Source organism: Pan troglodytes, chromosome 11 (assembly GCF_028858775.2).
Source record: "Pan troglodytes isolate AG18354 chromosome 11, NHGRI_mPanTro3-v2.0_pri, whole genome shotgun sequence".
Taxonomy (NCBI): domain Eukaryota; kingdom Metazoa; phylum Chordata; class Mammalia; order Primates; family Hominidae; genus Pan; species Pan troglodytes.
Window position 1 is genome coordinate 110417187 of NC_072409.2, and position 14573 is coordinate 110431759.

General features: G+C 42.5%; 1 protein-coding gene across 2 annotated transcripts in view; it reads right to left on the minus strand.

Annotated features, from left to right (window-relative positions):
- The window catches only part of PDCD1LG2 (programmed cell death 1 ligand 2), a 77384-nt gene extending 63455 nt beyond the window's left edge, over nt 1–13929 (minus strand). For both annotated transcript variants that reach the window (XM_001140776.8, XM_009456280.5), the window contains exon 1: nt 13741–13929. In XM_001140776.8, coding sequence (XP_001140776.2) covers nt 13741–13837 — 97 coding nt within the window. In that variant the 5' untranslated portion in view covers nt 13838–13929. The remainder of the gene's footprint in view (nt 1–13740) is intronic.
- Between the last annotated feature and the right edge of the window lie 644 nt (nt 13930–14573).

The window sequence follows — 14573 nt, forward strand, 5'->3', positions numbered from 1 at the left end:
TCCCCTCTTTGTGTCCATGTGTTCTTATCACTTAGCTCCCACTTATATGCGAACACATGTGGTATTTGGTTTTCTGTTCCTGCATTAATTTGCTAAGCATAATGACTTCCAGCTCCATCCATGTTCCCGCAAAGGACGTGCTCTTTTTTATGGCTCTATAGTATTCCTTGGTGTATATGTACCACATTTTCTTTATCCAGTCTGTTGTTGATGGGCATTTAGGTTGATTCCATGTCTTTGCTATTATGCATAGTGCTGTGATGAACATGTGTGTGCATGTGTGTTTGTGATAGAATGATTTACATTTCTTTGGGTATATACCCAGTAATGGGATTGCTGGATTGAATGGTAGTTCTTTTTTTAGCTCTTTGAGGAATTGCCACACTGCTTTCCATAATGGTTGAACTAATTTACACTCCACCAATAGTGTATAAGCATTCCCTTTTCTCCATAACCTTGTCAGCATGTTGTTTATTAACTTTTTTTTTTTGAGATGGAGTCTCACTCTGTCTTCCAGGCTGGAGTACAGTGGTGAGATCTCAGCTCACTGCAAGCTTCACCTCCTGGGTTCATGCCATTCTCCTGCCTCAGCCTCCTGAGTAGCTGGGACTACAGGCGCCCGCCACCACGCCCGGCTAATTTTTTTGTATTTTTAGCAGAGACGAGGTTTCACCATGTTAGCCTGGATGGTCTGGATCTCCTGACCTTGTGATCTACCTGCCTCGGCCTTCCAAAGTGCTGGGATTACAGGTGTGAGCCACTGCGCCCGGCCAACTTATTAACTTTTTAATAATAGCCATTCTGACTGGTGTGAGAGGATTTCTCATTGTGATTTGGATTTGCATTTCTTTAATGATAAGTAATATTGAGCTTTTTTATATGCTTGTTGGCCACGTATATGTCTTCTTTTGAAAAACGCCTGTTCATGTCCTTTGCCCACTTTTTAATTGGGTTGTTTGTTTTCTTCTTGTAAATTTGTTTAAGTTCCTTATAGATACTGGATATTAGACCTTTGTCAGATGCATAGTTTACAAAAATTTTCTCCCATTCTGTAGGTTGTGTGTTTACTTTGTTGATAGTTTCTGTTGCTGTGTAGAAGCTCTTTAGTTTAATTAGATCCCATTTGTCAATTTTTGCTTTTGTTGCAATTGCTTTTGGTGTCTTTGTCGTGATATCTTCACTCACTTCTATGTCCAGAATGGTATTGCCTATATTGTCTTCCAGGGTTTTTTATAGTTTTAGGTTTTACATTTAAGTTGTCAATCCATCTTAAGTTGATTTCTGTATCTGGTGTAAGGAAGGAGTCTAGTTTCCATCTTCTGTATATGGCTAGCCAGTTATCCCAGCCCAGTTTATTGAGTAGGAAGTCCTTTCTCCATTGCTTGTTTTTGTCAGCTTTGTGAAAGATCAGATAATTGTAGGTGTGCAGCCTTATTTCTGGGTTCTCTATTCTGTTCCATTGGTCTATGTGTCTGTTTTTGTACCAGAACCATGGTGTTTTGGTTACTGTACCCTTGTAGTATAGTTTGAAGTCTGGTAGGATGATGCCTCTGGCTTTGTTCTTTTTGCTTTGATTGCCTTGGCTATTTGGGCTCTTTGTTGGTTCCATATAAATTTTAAAATATTTTTTTCTAGTTCAGTGAAGAATATCACTGGTAGTTTGGTGGAAACAGCATTGAATCTATAAACCGCTTTGGTCGTTTTAATGATATTGATTCTTCCTATCCATGAGCATGGAATGTTTTCCCATTTGTTTGTGTAATCTCTAATTTCTTCTAGCAGTATTTTGTAATTCTCATTGTAGAGCTCTTTCACCTCCCTGTTTAGCTGTATTCGTAGGTTTTTTTGTGTGTGTGTGTGTGGAAATTGCAAATGCAATTGTGTTCCTGATTTGGCTCTCGGCTTGGCTGTTGCTGGTGTATAGGAATGCTAGTGATTTTTGTACATTTATTTTGTATCCTGAAACTTTGCTGAAGTTGTTTATCAGCTTAAGGAGCATTTGGGCTGAGACTAGGGGTTTTCTAGATATAGAATCATGTCATCTGCAAACAGGGATTGTTTAACTTCCCTTCTTCCTATTTGGATGCCTTTTCTTTCTTTCTCTTGCCTGAGTGCTCTGGCCAGGACTTCCAATACTATGTTGAATAGGAGTGGTGAGAGAGGGCATCTTTGTCTTGTGCTGGTTTTCAAGGGGAATGCTTCCAGCCTTTGCCTATTCAGTATGATGTTGGCTGTGAGTTCGTCATAGTTGGCTCTTATTTTGAGGCACGTTCTTTCAATACCTAGTTTGTTGAGCATTTTTAACATAAAGAAATGTTGAATTTTATAAAAAACCTTTCTACATCTATTGAGATAATCATGTGGTTTTTGTCTTTAGTCCTGTCTATGTAATTAATCACATTTATTGATTTGAGTATGTTGAACCAACCTTGCCTCCTGGGTATAAAGCCTACTAGATCATGGTGGATTAGCTTTTTGATGTGCTGCTGGATTCAGTGTGTTAGTATTTTGTTAAGGATTCTTGCATCAATGTTCATCAAGGATATTGGCCTGAAGTTTTTTGTTGATGTTATTGTGTCTCTTCCAGGTTTTAGTATCAGGATTATGCTGGCCTCATAGAATGACCTGGGGAGGAGCTCCTTCTCCTCAATTTTTTTGGAATAATTTCTCTAGGAATGGTATCAGCTCTTCTTTGTACATCTGGTAGAATTTGACTGTGAATCCATCAGGTCCTGGGCATTTTTTTGGGGGTGGGGGTTGGTAGGCTATTTATTACTGATTCAGTAATGGAGCTCATTATTCATCTGTGCAGGGATTCAGTTTCTTTCTGGTTTAGTCTTGGGGGTGTATGTGTCCAAGCATTTATAAATTTCTTCTAGGTTTTCTAGTTTGTGTGCATAGAGGTGTTCATAGTAGTCTCCGATGGTTATTTGTATTTCTACGGGGTGAGTGGTAATATTCCCTTTGTTGTTTCTGATTGTGTTTATTTGGATTTTCTCTCTTTTCTTCTTTATTAGTCTAGCTAGCAGTCTATCTATCTTATTTATTTTTTCAGAAAACCAGCTCCTGGATTCATTGATCTTGTGAATGGTTTTTCATGTCTCATTCTCCTGCGTTTCAGCTCTGATTTTGGTTATTTCTCGTCTTCTGCTAGCTTTGGCGTTGGTTTGCTCTTACTTCTCTAGTTCTTTTTGTTGTGGTGTTAGGTTGTTAATTTGAGACCTTTCTAACTTTTTGATGTGGGCACCTAGTGCTATAAATTTCCCTTGTAACGCTGCCTTAGCTGTGTCCTGGAGATTCTGGTATGTTGTGTCTTTGTTTTCATTAGTTTAAAAAAACTTAATGATTTCTGCCTTTATTTCATTATTTACCCAAATGTCATGCAGGAGCAGATTGTTTAATTTCCATGTAATTGTATGGTTCTGAGCAATTTTTTTTTAGTCTTGGTTTCTATTTGTATTTCACTGTGGTTCTACAGAGAGGTTGGTATGATTTTGGTCTTTTGCACTTGCTGATGATTGTTTTATGTCTGATGGTGTCATTGATTTGGGAGTATGTGCCATGTGGCAGTGAGAAGAATGTATATTCTGTTGTTTTTGGGTGGAGGGTTCTGTAGATGTCTATGAGGTCCGTTTGGTCCAGTGTTAAGTTCAGCTCCTGAATATCTTTTTTAATTTTCTGACTGGATGATCTGTCTAATATTGTCAGTGGGGTGTTGAAGTCTCCCCCTATTGTTGTATGGGAGTCTGAGTCTCTTTGAAGGTCTCTAAGAACTTGCTTTATGAATCTGAGTGCTCCTGTGTTGGGTGCATATATATTTAGGATAGTTATATCTTCTTGTTGAACTCTTTATCATTATGTAATGCCCTTCTTCTTCTTTTTTGGTCTTTGTTGGTTTAAAGTCTGTTTTGTCTGAAATTAGGATTGCAACCCCTGCTTTTTTCTGTTTTCTATTTTCTTGGTACATTTTTTCCCATCCCTTTATTTTGAGCCTATGCGTGTTACTGCGTGTGATATGAGTCCCTTGAAGACAGTATGCCATTGAGTCTTGCTTCTTTATCCAGCTTGCCATTCTGTGCATTGTTTGTGTGGTTTCTTTATACTGTCACTGGTCTATATACTTAACTGCATTTTTGTAGAGGCTGGTAACTGTCTTTCCTTATTATATTTAGTGCTTCTTTCAGGAACTCTTGTTAGGCAGGCCTGGTGGTAATGTATTACCTCAGCGTTGAGTTGTCTGAAAAAGATCTTATTTCTTCACTTATGAATCTTAGTTTGGCTGGATATGAAATTCTTGGTTGGAATTTCTTTTCTTTAATAATGTTGAATATAGGCCTTCAATCTCTTCTGGCTTGTAGGATTTCTGCTGAGAGGTCTGCTGTTAGTCTGATGGGCTTCCCTTTGTAGATGGCCTTTCCTTTCTGTGTAGCTGCCTTTCGCATTTTTTTCTTTCATTTCCATCTTGGAGAATCTGATAATTATGTGTCTTGGGGACAGTCTTGTGAAGTATCTTGTGGGGGTTCTCTGCATTTCCTGAATTTGAATGTTGGCCTCTCTAGCTAGGTTGGGAAGTTCTCATGAATGATATGCTGGAATACGTTTTCCAAGTTGCTCCCATTCTCCCCATCTCTTTCAGGGACACCAATAAGTCATAGATTTGGTCTGTTTACATAATCTCATTTTTCTTAAAGGTTTTGTTTGTTCTTTTTTATTCTTTTTTCTCTGTTCTTGTCTGACTGTCTCCTTGTCTGTCTTAATTCAGAAAGTCAGTCTTCAAGCTCTGAGATTCTTTCCTCAGCTTGTTCTATTCTGCTATTAATACTTGCAATTGCATTATGAAATTCTTGTAGTATATTTTTCAGCTCTATCAGTTTAGTTACATTCCTTTCTATACTGGCTATTTTGTCTGTCACCTCCTGTATTGTTTTATTGTGATTCTTAGCTTCCTTAAATTGGGTTTCAGTGTTCTCCTGAATTGCGATGATCTTTGTTCTTGTCAATATTCTGAATTCTATTTCTGTCATTTCAGCTATCTCAGCCTGGTTAAGAACCATTATTGGAGAACTAGTGTGATTGTTTGGAGGAAAGAAGACCATCTGGCTTTTTAGTTGTTAGAGTTCTTATCTTGGTTCTTTCTCATCTTTGTAGAATGATGTTCCTTCAATCTTTGATGTTGCTGTTTTTTGGGTTTTTTCCCCCTTTTTATATCATATTTAATGACCTTCGGGGTTTGATTGTGGTATAAGGTGGGTTCAGTAGACTGGCTTCATTTCTGGAAGATTTTCGGGGCCCAAGTCTCAGCTCAGGACTCCCAAACTGTGTGTTATAACTCTGGGGCACTGGTGTCAGGCCCCGGTCTTGTTCTCTGGCTCCTTAAGGTTAGGAACCTGCTATGTTGGAGGGGACTGAGGTGCTCCTGGACCTCTGATCACAACTCTCTGAGGCATGGTGCCAGCCAAAGTGCTTTGTAGGGCTGTGGAAACATGATCCGTCCTCAGTCGCATGTGCCAGTCGCAGTGGCAGCAGCAGTGCAGTGGGGTGCACACTTGTTGGCTGCAGCAAGGTGCTAGTGGATGCTGGAGTGCCAGCCTTCGTGCAGGTGTTCATAGAAGCAGCAGTGGCAGCATGGCTCAGGCAGGTTGGGGGGCCCTCACCAGCAACTGTACACATGTTTGTGCCAGTGTTGGGATTAGCATGGGAGCAGGATGCTGCTAGATGCAGGGCTGTGTGTGCCCCCTGTGCACATTCACATGGGAGGCATTGGCCGCTCAGGGCAGGGGTGGGCCTGCTGTTTTTTGTGCCTAGTTTTGTGCCATAGGCAGTGTTCGCATAGGGGCAGGGCTGGGGACTGGCTGGGGCGGAGCTGGCAGCTCCATGCCGAACAACACTCTGATGACAATGCCATTGCCATCACAGTGGACAGTGCTGCAGGGAAAGGAGGGGCAGGGTATACTCACACCAGCAGCAGTGGCATGGCAGGGCACACGCTCACACATATGCTGGTGGGGAAGGGAAGGTGAGCTCTGCCTGTACACGCAGGTACTGGCAAAGTGATATGAAGGGTGGCTGTGGGCAAGTGTGTGCAAGCAAAGCGACATGGGGGAGGCTGTAGTTAGGGGATGAGCTGGGTGGGCTGGTGTGTGTCCATGGGGGCTACTCTGCTGCAGCACTCTGACAGTCTGGCATGGTCTGCCAGCACAGGTGCTATGATGTGGGCTCCCAGGAGGTACCTGGTGGCTGCACTGCAAGCAGGCATGGCCAGGCTGGGGCCCTGGGAAAGGCTAGCAGACCAAAGGCTGCTGAAGTCAGACTGGCCCTATCTCATGGGCAACACCGCCCTGCAGAATTTGGGACCGACAGCTCCCCTGGTGCTAAAGTCTCCTGTGGAAGCAAGTTGAGCCTAGGGAGATGGACATCGCTGGCTGTACTCCACCACAAACACTCCCGCACGAAACCTACTGGGCTCCACATCACCTGGAGCTCTGCCCCTACCACTTCTCTAAGCAGCTCTCCTTGCCGACTCAAGTGTCCACAGTGGTTGAGGGGTCTCTTCCTGTTGTGATTCCAGAGACCCGTTGCAAGAGCATGTTTCTCCTTGCCTGTTCAACTCATCCCTTCTGCAGGAGTTGTTGGGGGCCAGGAACAAGTCCCAGTGTGTGGTAGCCTCATGCAGGGTTTTCAGCTTCCTCCTGCTTCAGCCCAGCCTCTGTGTCTTCCCTCTGTCCACTCTTGATGACTTCCCTCTGAAAATCTGGGAAGATCTCTGTGAGAGGTGTTTCTCGTGGCTGCATCTAGTTAGCTCTCTTGCCTCCTTCTCCTGCAGGTAATTTTTATTTTCTTTCTTTGGCTTCATTTTGTTTTTTAAATAGTCTGCCATGAGCACAAATTACTTTTGTAAAGACAGAAATAATTTTTTAAAAGCAATAATGGAGAGTATAGTTAGATTACTGAAAAATAACAAGAAGAAAACATTTAAAGAAATCAACAAAGGGCTGTATGTGTTTCTAATTTATTTTTATTTATTTATTTATTTGAGACAGGGTCTGACTCTGTCACTCAGGCTGGAGTGCAGTGGCATAATCAGGGCTGCCTGCAACTTCAACCTGCGGGGCTCAAGCGATCCTACCACTTCAGCCTCTCAAGTAGCTGGAACCACAGCCATGTGCCACCACACCCAGCTAATTTTCATATTTTTTTTGCAGAGATGGCATTTTGCCATATTGCCCAGGCTGATCCCTGTTAGGTTTTGAAGGGAAGGCGAGGGTTAAAGAAATATGCACACTGTAGAAGTCGGGGACCAGCCTAACGCCAGTGCCTACCGCTGCTTACAGGCTGGGGTAATTTATAGGTATGGGCGGGAGGGGTCTGGGCAGTATGGCTTGCTGCCCGGTAGGATATTGATAAGATGTTCCCGTCATGAGGCAGTTCTGGTCCTTGTTCAGGCGGGATGTCATCGTGGTGTTCCTTGGACCTTTGCCCAGAAAGATATGATAGAGATATTTCTTTAGTTGGGCCTTTGTGGGCCTTGTGGTCAAGTGGTTAGGCAGGATGTTTCTCATGGCCCAAAAACCCATGAAATGTTTCACTTTTACCAAGGTCTGCAAAATAGCAGGGCGCTTACAAAATGGTGCAGTTTGGATTAACATTCTTGTCTTGGGGCACATGTGTATATGTCCAAGAAGAATGCTGTTTTTATGTTAATGAAGCCGGCATTGTTCGCAACGCAGCCCACAGGCTCCATTACACGGCTGCAGAAATCCAACATCAAGTCATTCACTGTTGGCACGGGTCATCCTTCCTAAAGTGGATACCTTGGGTAACCCCTGTCTTAGGGCCCCTAATTTTCTCCCTCATAATACTGACAGTTGGCCCATGTGTGCGCACCTTCATATCCCGCTTTATCTCCCAAAAGCCGAACTCCCTTGTCCAGGCAGCTATATAGAAACACGATACCGTTCTTCTCTGCCAAGTTTGGTATCAGCACCTCCAGGAAAACAACTCTAAAGTCGGACACCCACTGCTGAAAACCCAAAGCCTGAGTGCAGTGCTCCTATTTAGCAGGAAACAGCCAGATAATTAACAATGCCCCTCTTCCTTTTTATGCTAAACTAGAAGGCAAAGACCTTCTGGGCAAAGGTCCAAGGAACACCATGATGACGTCCTGCCTGAACAAGGACCAGAACTGCCTCATCATGGGACCATCTTATCAATTTCCTGCCAGGCAGCAAGCCATACTGCCCAGACCCCTCCTGCCCATACCTATAAATTGCCCCAGCCTATAAGCAGCAGCAGGTACTGGCATTGGACTGGTCCCTGACTTCTGCAGGTTTTATGCTGGATATAAAGTCTGCATTTGTTGTTGAACTTCCCTCTTATGTGTGTGTGTCTTTCTTTAAGTCTCGCCTTCCCTTCAAAACCTAACAGTCTTGTACTCCTGAGCTCAAGTGATCCATCCACCTCAGCCTCCCAAATTGTTGGGATTACGGGTGTCAGCCACCATGCCTGGCTGGCAATTTATTTAACTTAGCTTTGTTCTCTTTTTAATAGAAGATTCCTGAGAGGCATAGCTAAATTGTGTGTGTGTGTCTGTGTGTAGAATTAGGCACCCCCTTCAACATTGCATTGTCACTTGGAAATAGAAAATTAGGATTTTGGTCATAAACTATTAGACTATAATAAGAATATAATAAGTTTAATAATTATCTCACCAGCCAATCTATGAGGCCCCTCCTATCTTATAGAAGGGAAATTAATACAAAGAGAGATTACAGAGCTTAACCAAGATCACCCTGTGAATGTAGGGCAGAGTAGGTAAGAAATGCTACAACCATTTCTGTGCTTTCCTCCCAAGATATTTTCCTCCAAATGCAGTGTAATGCAAATGTAGTTCAATGTAATATAATATGATGCAATACAATGTATGTGATGTGATGCGATGTAATGTAATATATTGTAATGTGACATGATGTAAATATTCATGTAAATCACCTAGAACAGTGCTTGTCATACAGCAGGTGCTAAATCAATGTTAATGCTTTCAGGTCCAAAAAAATAAGTCCAGTATTTCCCACTCTGCTTGGTTTTATAAGGGAAAAAAATACAGCTTGAGGATGAGAAAGAAATGCACTTGAATTTTGGGAAAACAGGCAAAGAGCAAGAGCTAAGGAAGGTGTGAGAAATGAGGAGGCAGCAGTTTATCTAGAACCTGCTTTAGCAATGTTTCCAAAGTCAGGAAGCAGGGATCTGCTGTGAGTTTATCTGCAATGTGAAGGAAGCAGGTGAAGACCAGCTTAATCTCTTGAAAATGGGGAGAGGGGGCCGGGCACGGTGGCTCACGCCTGAAATCCCAGCACTTTGGGAGGCCGAGGCAGGCAGATCACCTGAGGTCAGGAGTTCGAGATCAGCCTGGCCAACATGATGAAACCCCATCCCTACTAAAAAATACAAAACTCAGCCAGGCATGGTGGCAGGTGCCTGTAATCCCAGCTACTTGGGAGGCTGAGGCAGGAGAATCGCTTGAACCCAGGAGGCGGAGGTTGCAGTGAGCTGAGATCGTGCCACTGCACTCCAGCCTGGGCAACAGAGCAAGACTCTGTCTCAAATGAAAAAGAAAATGGGGACAAGGAATTCCTGGGGTGGGGCAGGCAGGTCATGAGCAGCTGGGGGAGGAGAGGAGGAGGAGGGAGACCACATGGGGGCCAGCCCGAAAATTGGCCTCCCTTGTGTCATGGTCAGCCAGGGGCTGGAGGTGAGTCACTGGTCATCATACTCAAAGTCCACACCTGGCTTGCAATCCCACCTGGTCTCTGTGTGCTAAGAAAGGCCTGGTCTCAAAGTAAGAGAAGGAAAGGTGTGAATTGAAGTTCTGGCCAGAGCAACTGAAATACTTGTTTGTTCTTAGAAGGAGAGAGGTCTAGGTTTGGCTTATTCACAGAAAAGAACTTTTCAAAATAAAAAGAGATTTATTATAAGTGTAACAGATTGATGTGACGCACTGATTAAGTATTTTTTTCTGCCCCATGTTACTGAATAGTGAAGAAATAACTGGGTAGATGGCTTCTTGTTGAGGAAAAGTTACTGAACTCACAAAGGTCAAATTTAAGTAAGGCCTCTATAGCACTGTAGGGTGACTACAGTTAACAACAATGTATTCTATATTTTCAAATAGCTAGAAGAGAGGATTTTGAGTGTTTCCAACACAAAGAAATAAAAGTTTGAGATGATGGATATGCTAATTACTATGATTTAATTATAATACGTCTTAGACGTGTCGAAAGAGCACACTCTACTCCATGAATCTATATAATTATTTATGTGTCAATTTAAAAAAATAATTAAAAAGCCAGGAGTGGTGGCACACACCTATAGTCCCAGCTACTTGAAAGGCTGAGGAGGGAGGATCATTTTAGTCCAGGAGTTTGAGGTTGCAGTGAACTATGATTCCACCACTGCACTCCAGCCAGGGTGACAGAGAAAGACTCTGTCTTTAAAAATAATAAAAATAAATTTTTCAAAAAGAAATATCATTTTGTTAATATGATAAAAAAAATTAAGTCAGGCCTAATTCCTTCAATGAGTCTTTCAGGTGCAGGGTTGGGGGCAGGAAATGAGAGGAGAGAAGAGAGGAGGAGGAGAGAAATTAAACTGGCCCACTGGCCTTGAACAAAGACAAGTAAGAAGGAGACTAAGAGACAGGGAGAAGGTTCCGAGAGCCTAGAGTGGATGTATATTATCTGAGTCTCCTCTCATTCTTGGGGAGAGAAAAGGGGTGCTAAACGCATATCTCCAAAGTTTGAGAGTGCCTTGTATAGAGATTAATACCTGCTTCTTGCCTGAAGTTTCTGAAAATGGGAGGTTCACTGGGTGTCCCACACCTGGGGAGTGAAAAGGGCTGTAGACTTATTTTCAGGAATGAAGAAAATGGGGGTATCATTCAAATCCCAGGCTCCTGAGTCCTCAAGGATGACCAAAAACCCCAACAGTTACTATGGCTTCGTGTGATGCAGAAGAGAAGGAAGCAAAGGCACGGGAGGCCCCAGCCATTATCACAGGCCACTACCCTTAGACTGCAACCACCCGAGACCTGAGCCATTTCTCTGCCCAACTTGAAGATTGCAGGGTCATAAGTTTCGCCTATTCTGGGAGGAGAGATATTTGTAAAATATCTCATATTTGTAAAATATGGGATTGGAATTTTAAATGAGATGAACTCTGTCACTTCCTCAAAATGTTAAACATAGTGACCCAGTGTTCTACTCCTAGGTATATTTCAAAAGAAATGAAATGTACACACAAAAATGTCTGCATGAATGTTCATAGAAGCATTATTCTTAATATCAAAAAATTGGAAACAAACCAGATGTCCAGAGACTGATGAATGAGACAATAAAAAACAGTATGTCCATACAATGGAATATATCTCAGCTTTAGAAATGAATGCAGTCCTGATACGTGATACAGTGTGTGTGAACCTTGAAAACATTATGCTATGTGAAAGAAGCCTGTCACAAAAGCTTGTATATATTGTATGATTCCATTTAGACGAAATGTCCAGAATAGGCAAATCCATAGAGACAGGAAATAATTACTTAAGACTGGGAGGAATGAGGGGAACTAGGGGGTGACTGCTAGAGGGATGGGATTTCATTTTGGGATGATGAAAATATTTCAAAATTAATTATATTGTTGGTTGCAGAACTCTGTGCATATACTAAAAACCACTGAAAGGTATGCTCTAAATCAGCAATCCCCAACCTTTTCGGCACCAGGGACCAGTTTCGTCGTAGACAATTTTTCTGTGCATTGTGGGAAGGGTGGTGGAAATGGTTTTGGGATGAAACTGTTCCACCTCACATTATCAGGCATTAGTTAGATTCTCATAAGAAAAGCAACGTAGATCCATTGCATGCTCAGTTTACAACAGGATTTGCACTCCTTTGAGAATCTAATGCTGCCACTGATCTGACAGGAGGTAGAGCTCAGGTGGTAATGCTCATTTGCTGGGTGCTCACCTCCTGCTGTGCAGCCCAGTTCCTAACAGGCCATGGATGGGTACTTGTTCACAGTCCAGGGTTTGGGAACCCCTGCTCTAAATGAGTGAATTGCATGGTATATGAATTAGATCTCAAAAGCTATTAGAAAACATGGGACTAGACTGAGTCATAATAAGTGATCTACAAATCATGAAATTGCACTGATATATGATGAGGGTCACTCACTGCCCAACAGGCTAGAAGGATTTCCCAGAATACTATTGGCAACAGTTATTAGAAAAATAAAACATTTGGTCGAGTCTCCTCAATTGAATTGGTGATATAAGGATGGGCAGCCCTCAGAAATAATGCAGCCTATCTATAACTATCTGATCTTTGACAAACCTGACAAAAACAAGAAATGGGGAAAGGATTCCCTATTTAATAAATGGTGCTGGGAAAACTGGCTAGCCATATGTAGAAAGCTGAAACTGGATCCCTTCCTTACACCTTTTACAAAAATTAATTCAGGATGGATGAAAGACTTAAATGTTAGACCTAAAACCATAAAAACCCTAGAAGAAAACCTAAGCAATACCATTCAGGACGTAGGCATGGGCAAGGACTTCATGTCTAAAACACCAAAAGCAATGGCAACAAAAGCCAAAATTGACAAATGGGATCTAATAAAACTAAAGAGCTTCTGCATGGCAAAAGAAACTACCATCAGAGTGAACAGGCAACCTACAGAATGGGAGAACATTTTTACAATCTACCCGTCTGACAAACGGCTAATATCCAGAATCTACAATGAACTCAAACAAATTTACAAGAAAAAACAACCCCATCAAAAAGTGGGTGAAGGATATGAACAGACACTTCTTAAAAGAAGACATTTATGCAGCCAAAAGACACATGAGAAAATGCTCATCATCACTGGCCATCAGAGAAATGCAAATCAAATCCATAATGAGATATCATCTCACACCAGTTAGAATGGTGATCATTAAAAAGTCAGGAAACAACAGGTGCTGGAGAGGATGTGGAGAAATAGGAACACTTTTACACTTTTGTTGGGACTGTAAACTAGTTCAAGCATTGTGGAAGGCAGTGTGGTTATTCCTTAAGGATCTAGAACTAGAAATACCATTTGACCCAGCCATCCCATTACTGGGTATATACCCAAAGGATTATAAATCTTGCTACTATAAAGACACATGCACACGTATGTTTATCGTGGCACTATTTACAATAGCAAAGACTTGGAACCAACCCAATTGTCCAACAGTGATAGACTGGATTAAGAAAATGTGGCACATATACACCATGGACTACTATGCAGCCATAAAAAAGGATGAGTGCATGTCCTTTGTAGGGACATGGATGAAGCTGGAAACCATAATTCTCAGCAAACTATTGCAAGGACAAAAAACCAAACACCACATGTTCTCGCTCATAGGTGGGAATTGAACAATGAGAACACATGGACACACGAAGGGGAACATCACACACTGGGGCCTGTTGTGGGGTGGGGACGGGGGGAGGGATAGCATGAGGAGATATACCTAATGTTTAATGATGAGTTAATGGGTGCAGCACACCAATATGGCACATGTATACATATGTAACAAACCTGCACGTTGTGCACATGTACCCTAGAACTTAAAGTATAATAATAATAATAAAAAAAAACAACCAACAATCACTTAAAAAAAAAAAAAAAAGAAAGGATGGGCACCCAAACTGTCAGAAACAAGGTGGCACTAACCTGAAACCTCAGGACTGGCTGCTTTCTTTGCCCACCTCTCGTGGTTCATTGAGTCTCTCTCCCTCAGCTCATATCTGCTTCTCTTTGCCCATCTCATCTGTTCGACTCGCCCTGCTGATTTCCTCAGTCTTTCCCTCTACTTTGAACTTCTTTTCTCTTTCTGGTGACTTCTGCTTTCTCGGAGTTTCTGCTGCCTCAGCGCTGTTCCTGGCCTGTCATAGATTCTAGCAGCCTCCTGACCCTTCTGTGTCAGGCCTACCCACCTCCGTCTTGAGAATATGAGTAGCTGATTCAGTCTCTGGAAGCCAGCCATATCCCAAAGCCTTCTCGTCTTCCTAGTTCTGGCTCTGGGAAGCCAGAGGAGACAAGACTGTTGGACCCCAGCACCTAGGCATGGTGTAAGATGAACCCGGTGTGGTTCCCAGCAACTCTGGCCTGAAGGATCTCCAGAGCCAGCCAGTTTCCCAGGGGCCCCCTAGGCATTGTGTAAGATGAACCTGGTGTGGTTCCCAGCAACTCTGGCCTGAAGGATCTCCAGAGCCAGCCAGTTTCCCAGGGGCCCCCTAGCCAGGGCTGATCAGGGTTACAGCATGTTCCCAGGACTAAACTGAGGACAGGTCTTAAGTCTGTTTGCCTTAAGACCTTGGCAATCTCCGTAAAAATGCTTGGACCAAGTATAGAAGACTTCTAAACTCAAACTCAAGTAAAGGAAACCTGAATTCAAACTCAGGTAAAGGAAATGAAAGGTTCTCACAATGACTTTGGTTTCAGCTCATATTTTTTTCTTTTTAAAGTGAAATGATGATTTATCACTTTCAATACAGTTGAGACAG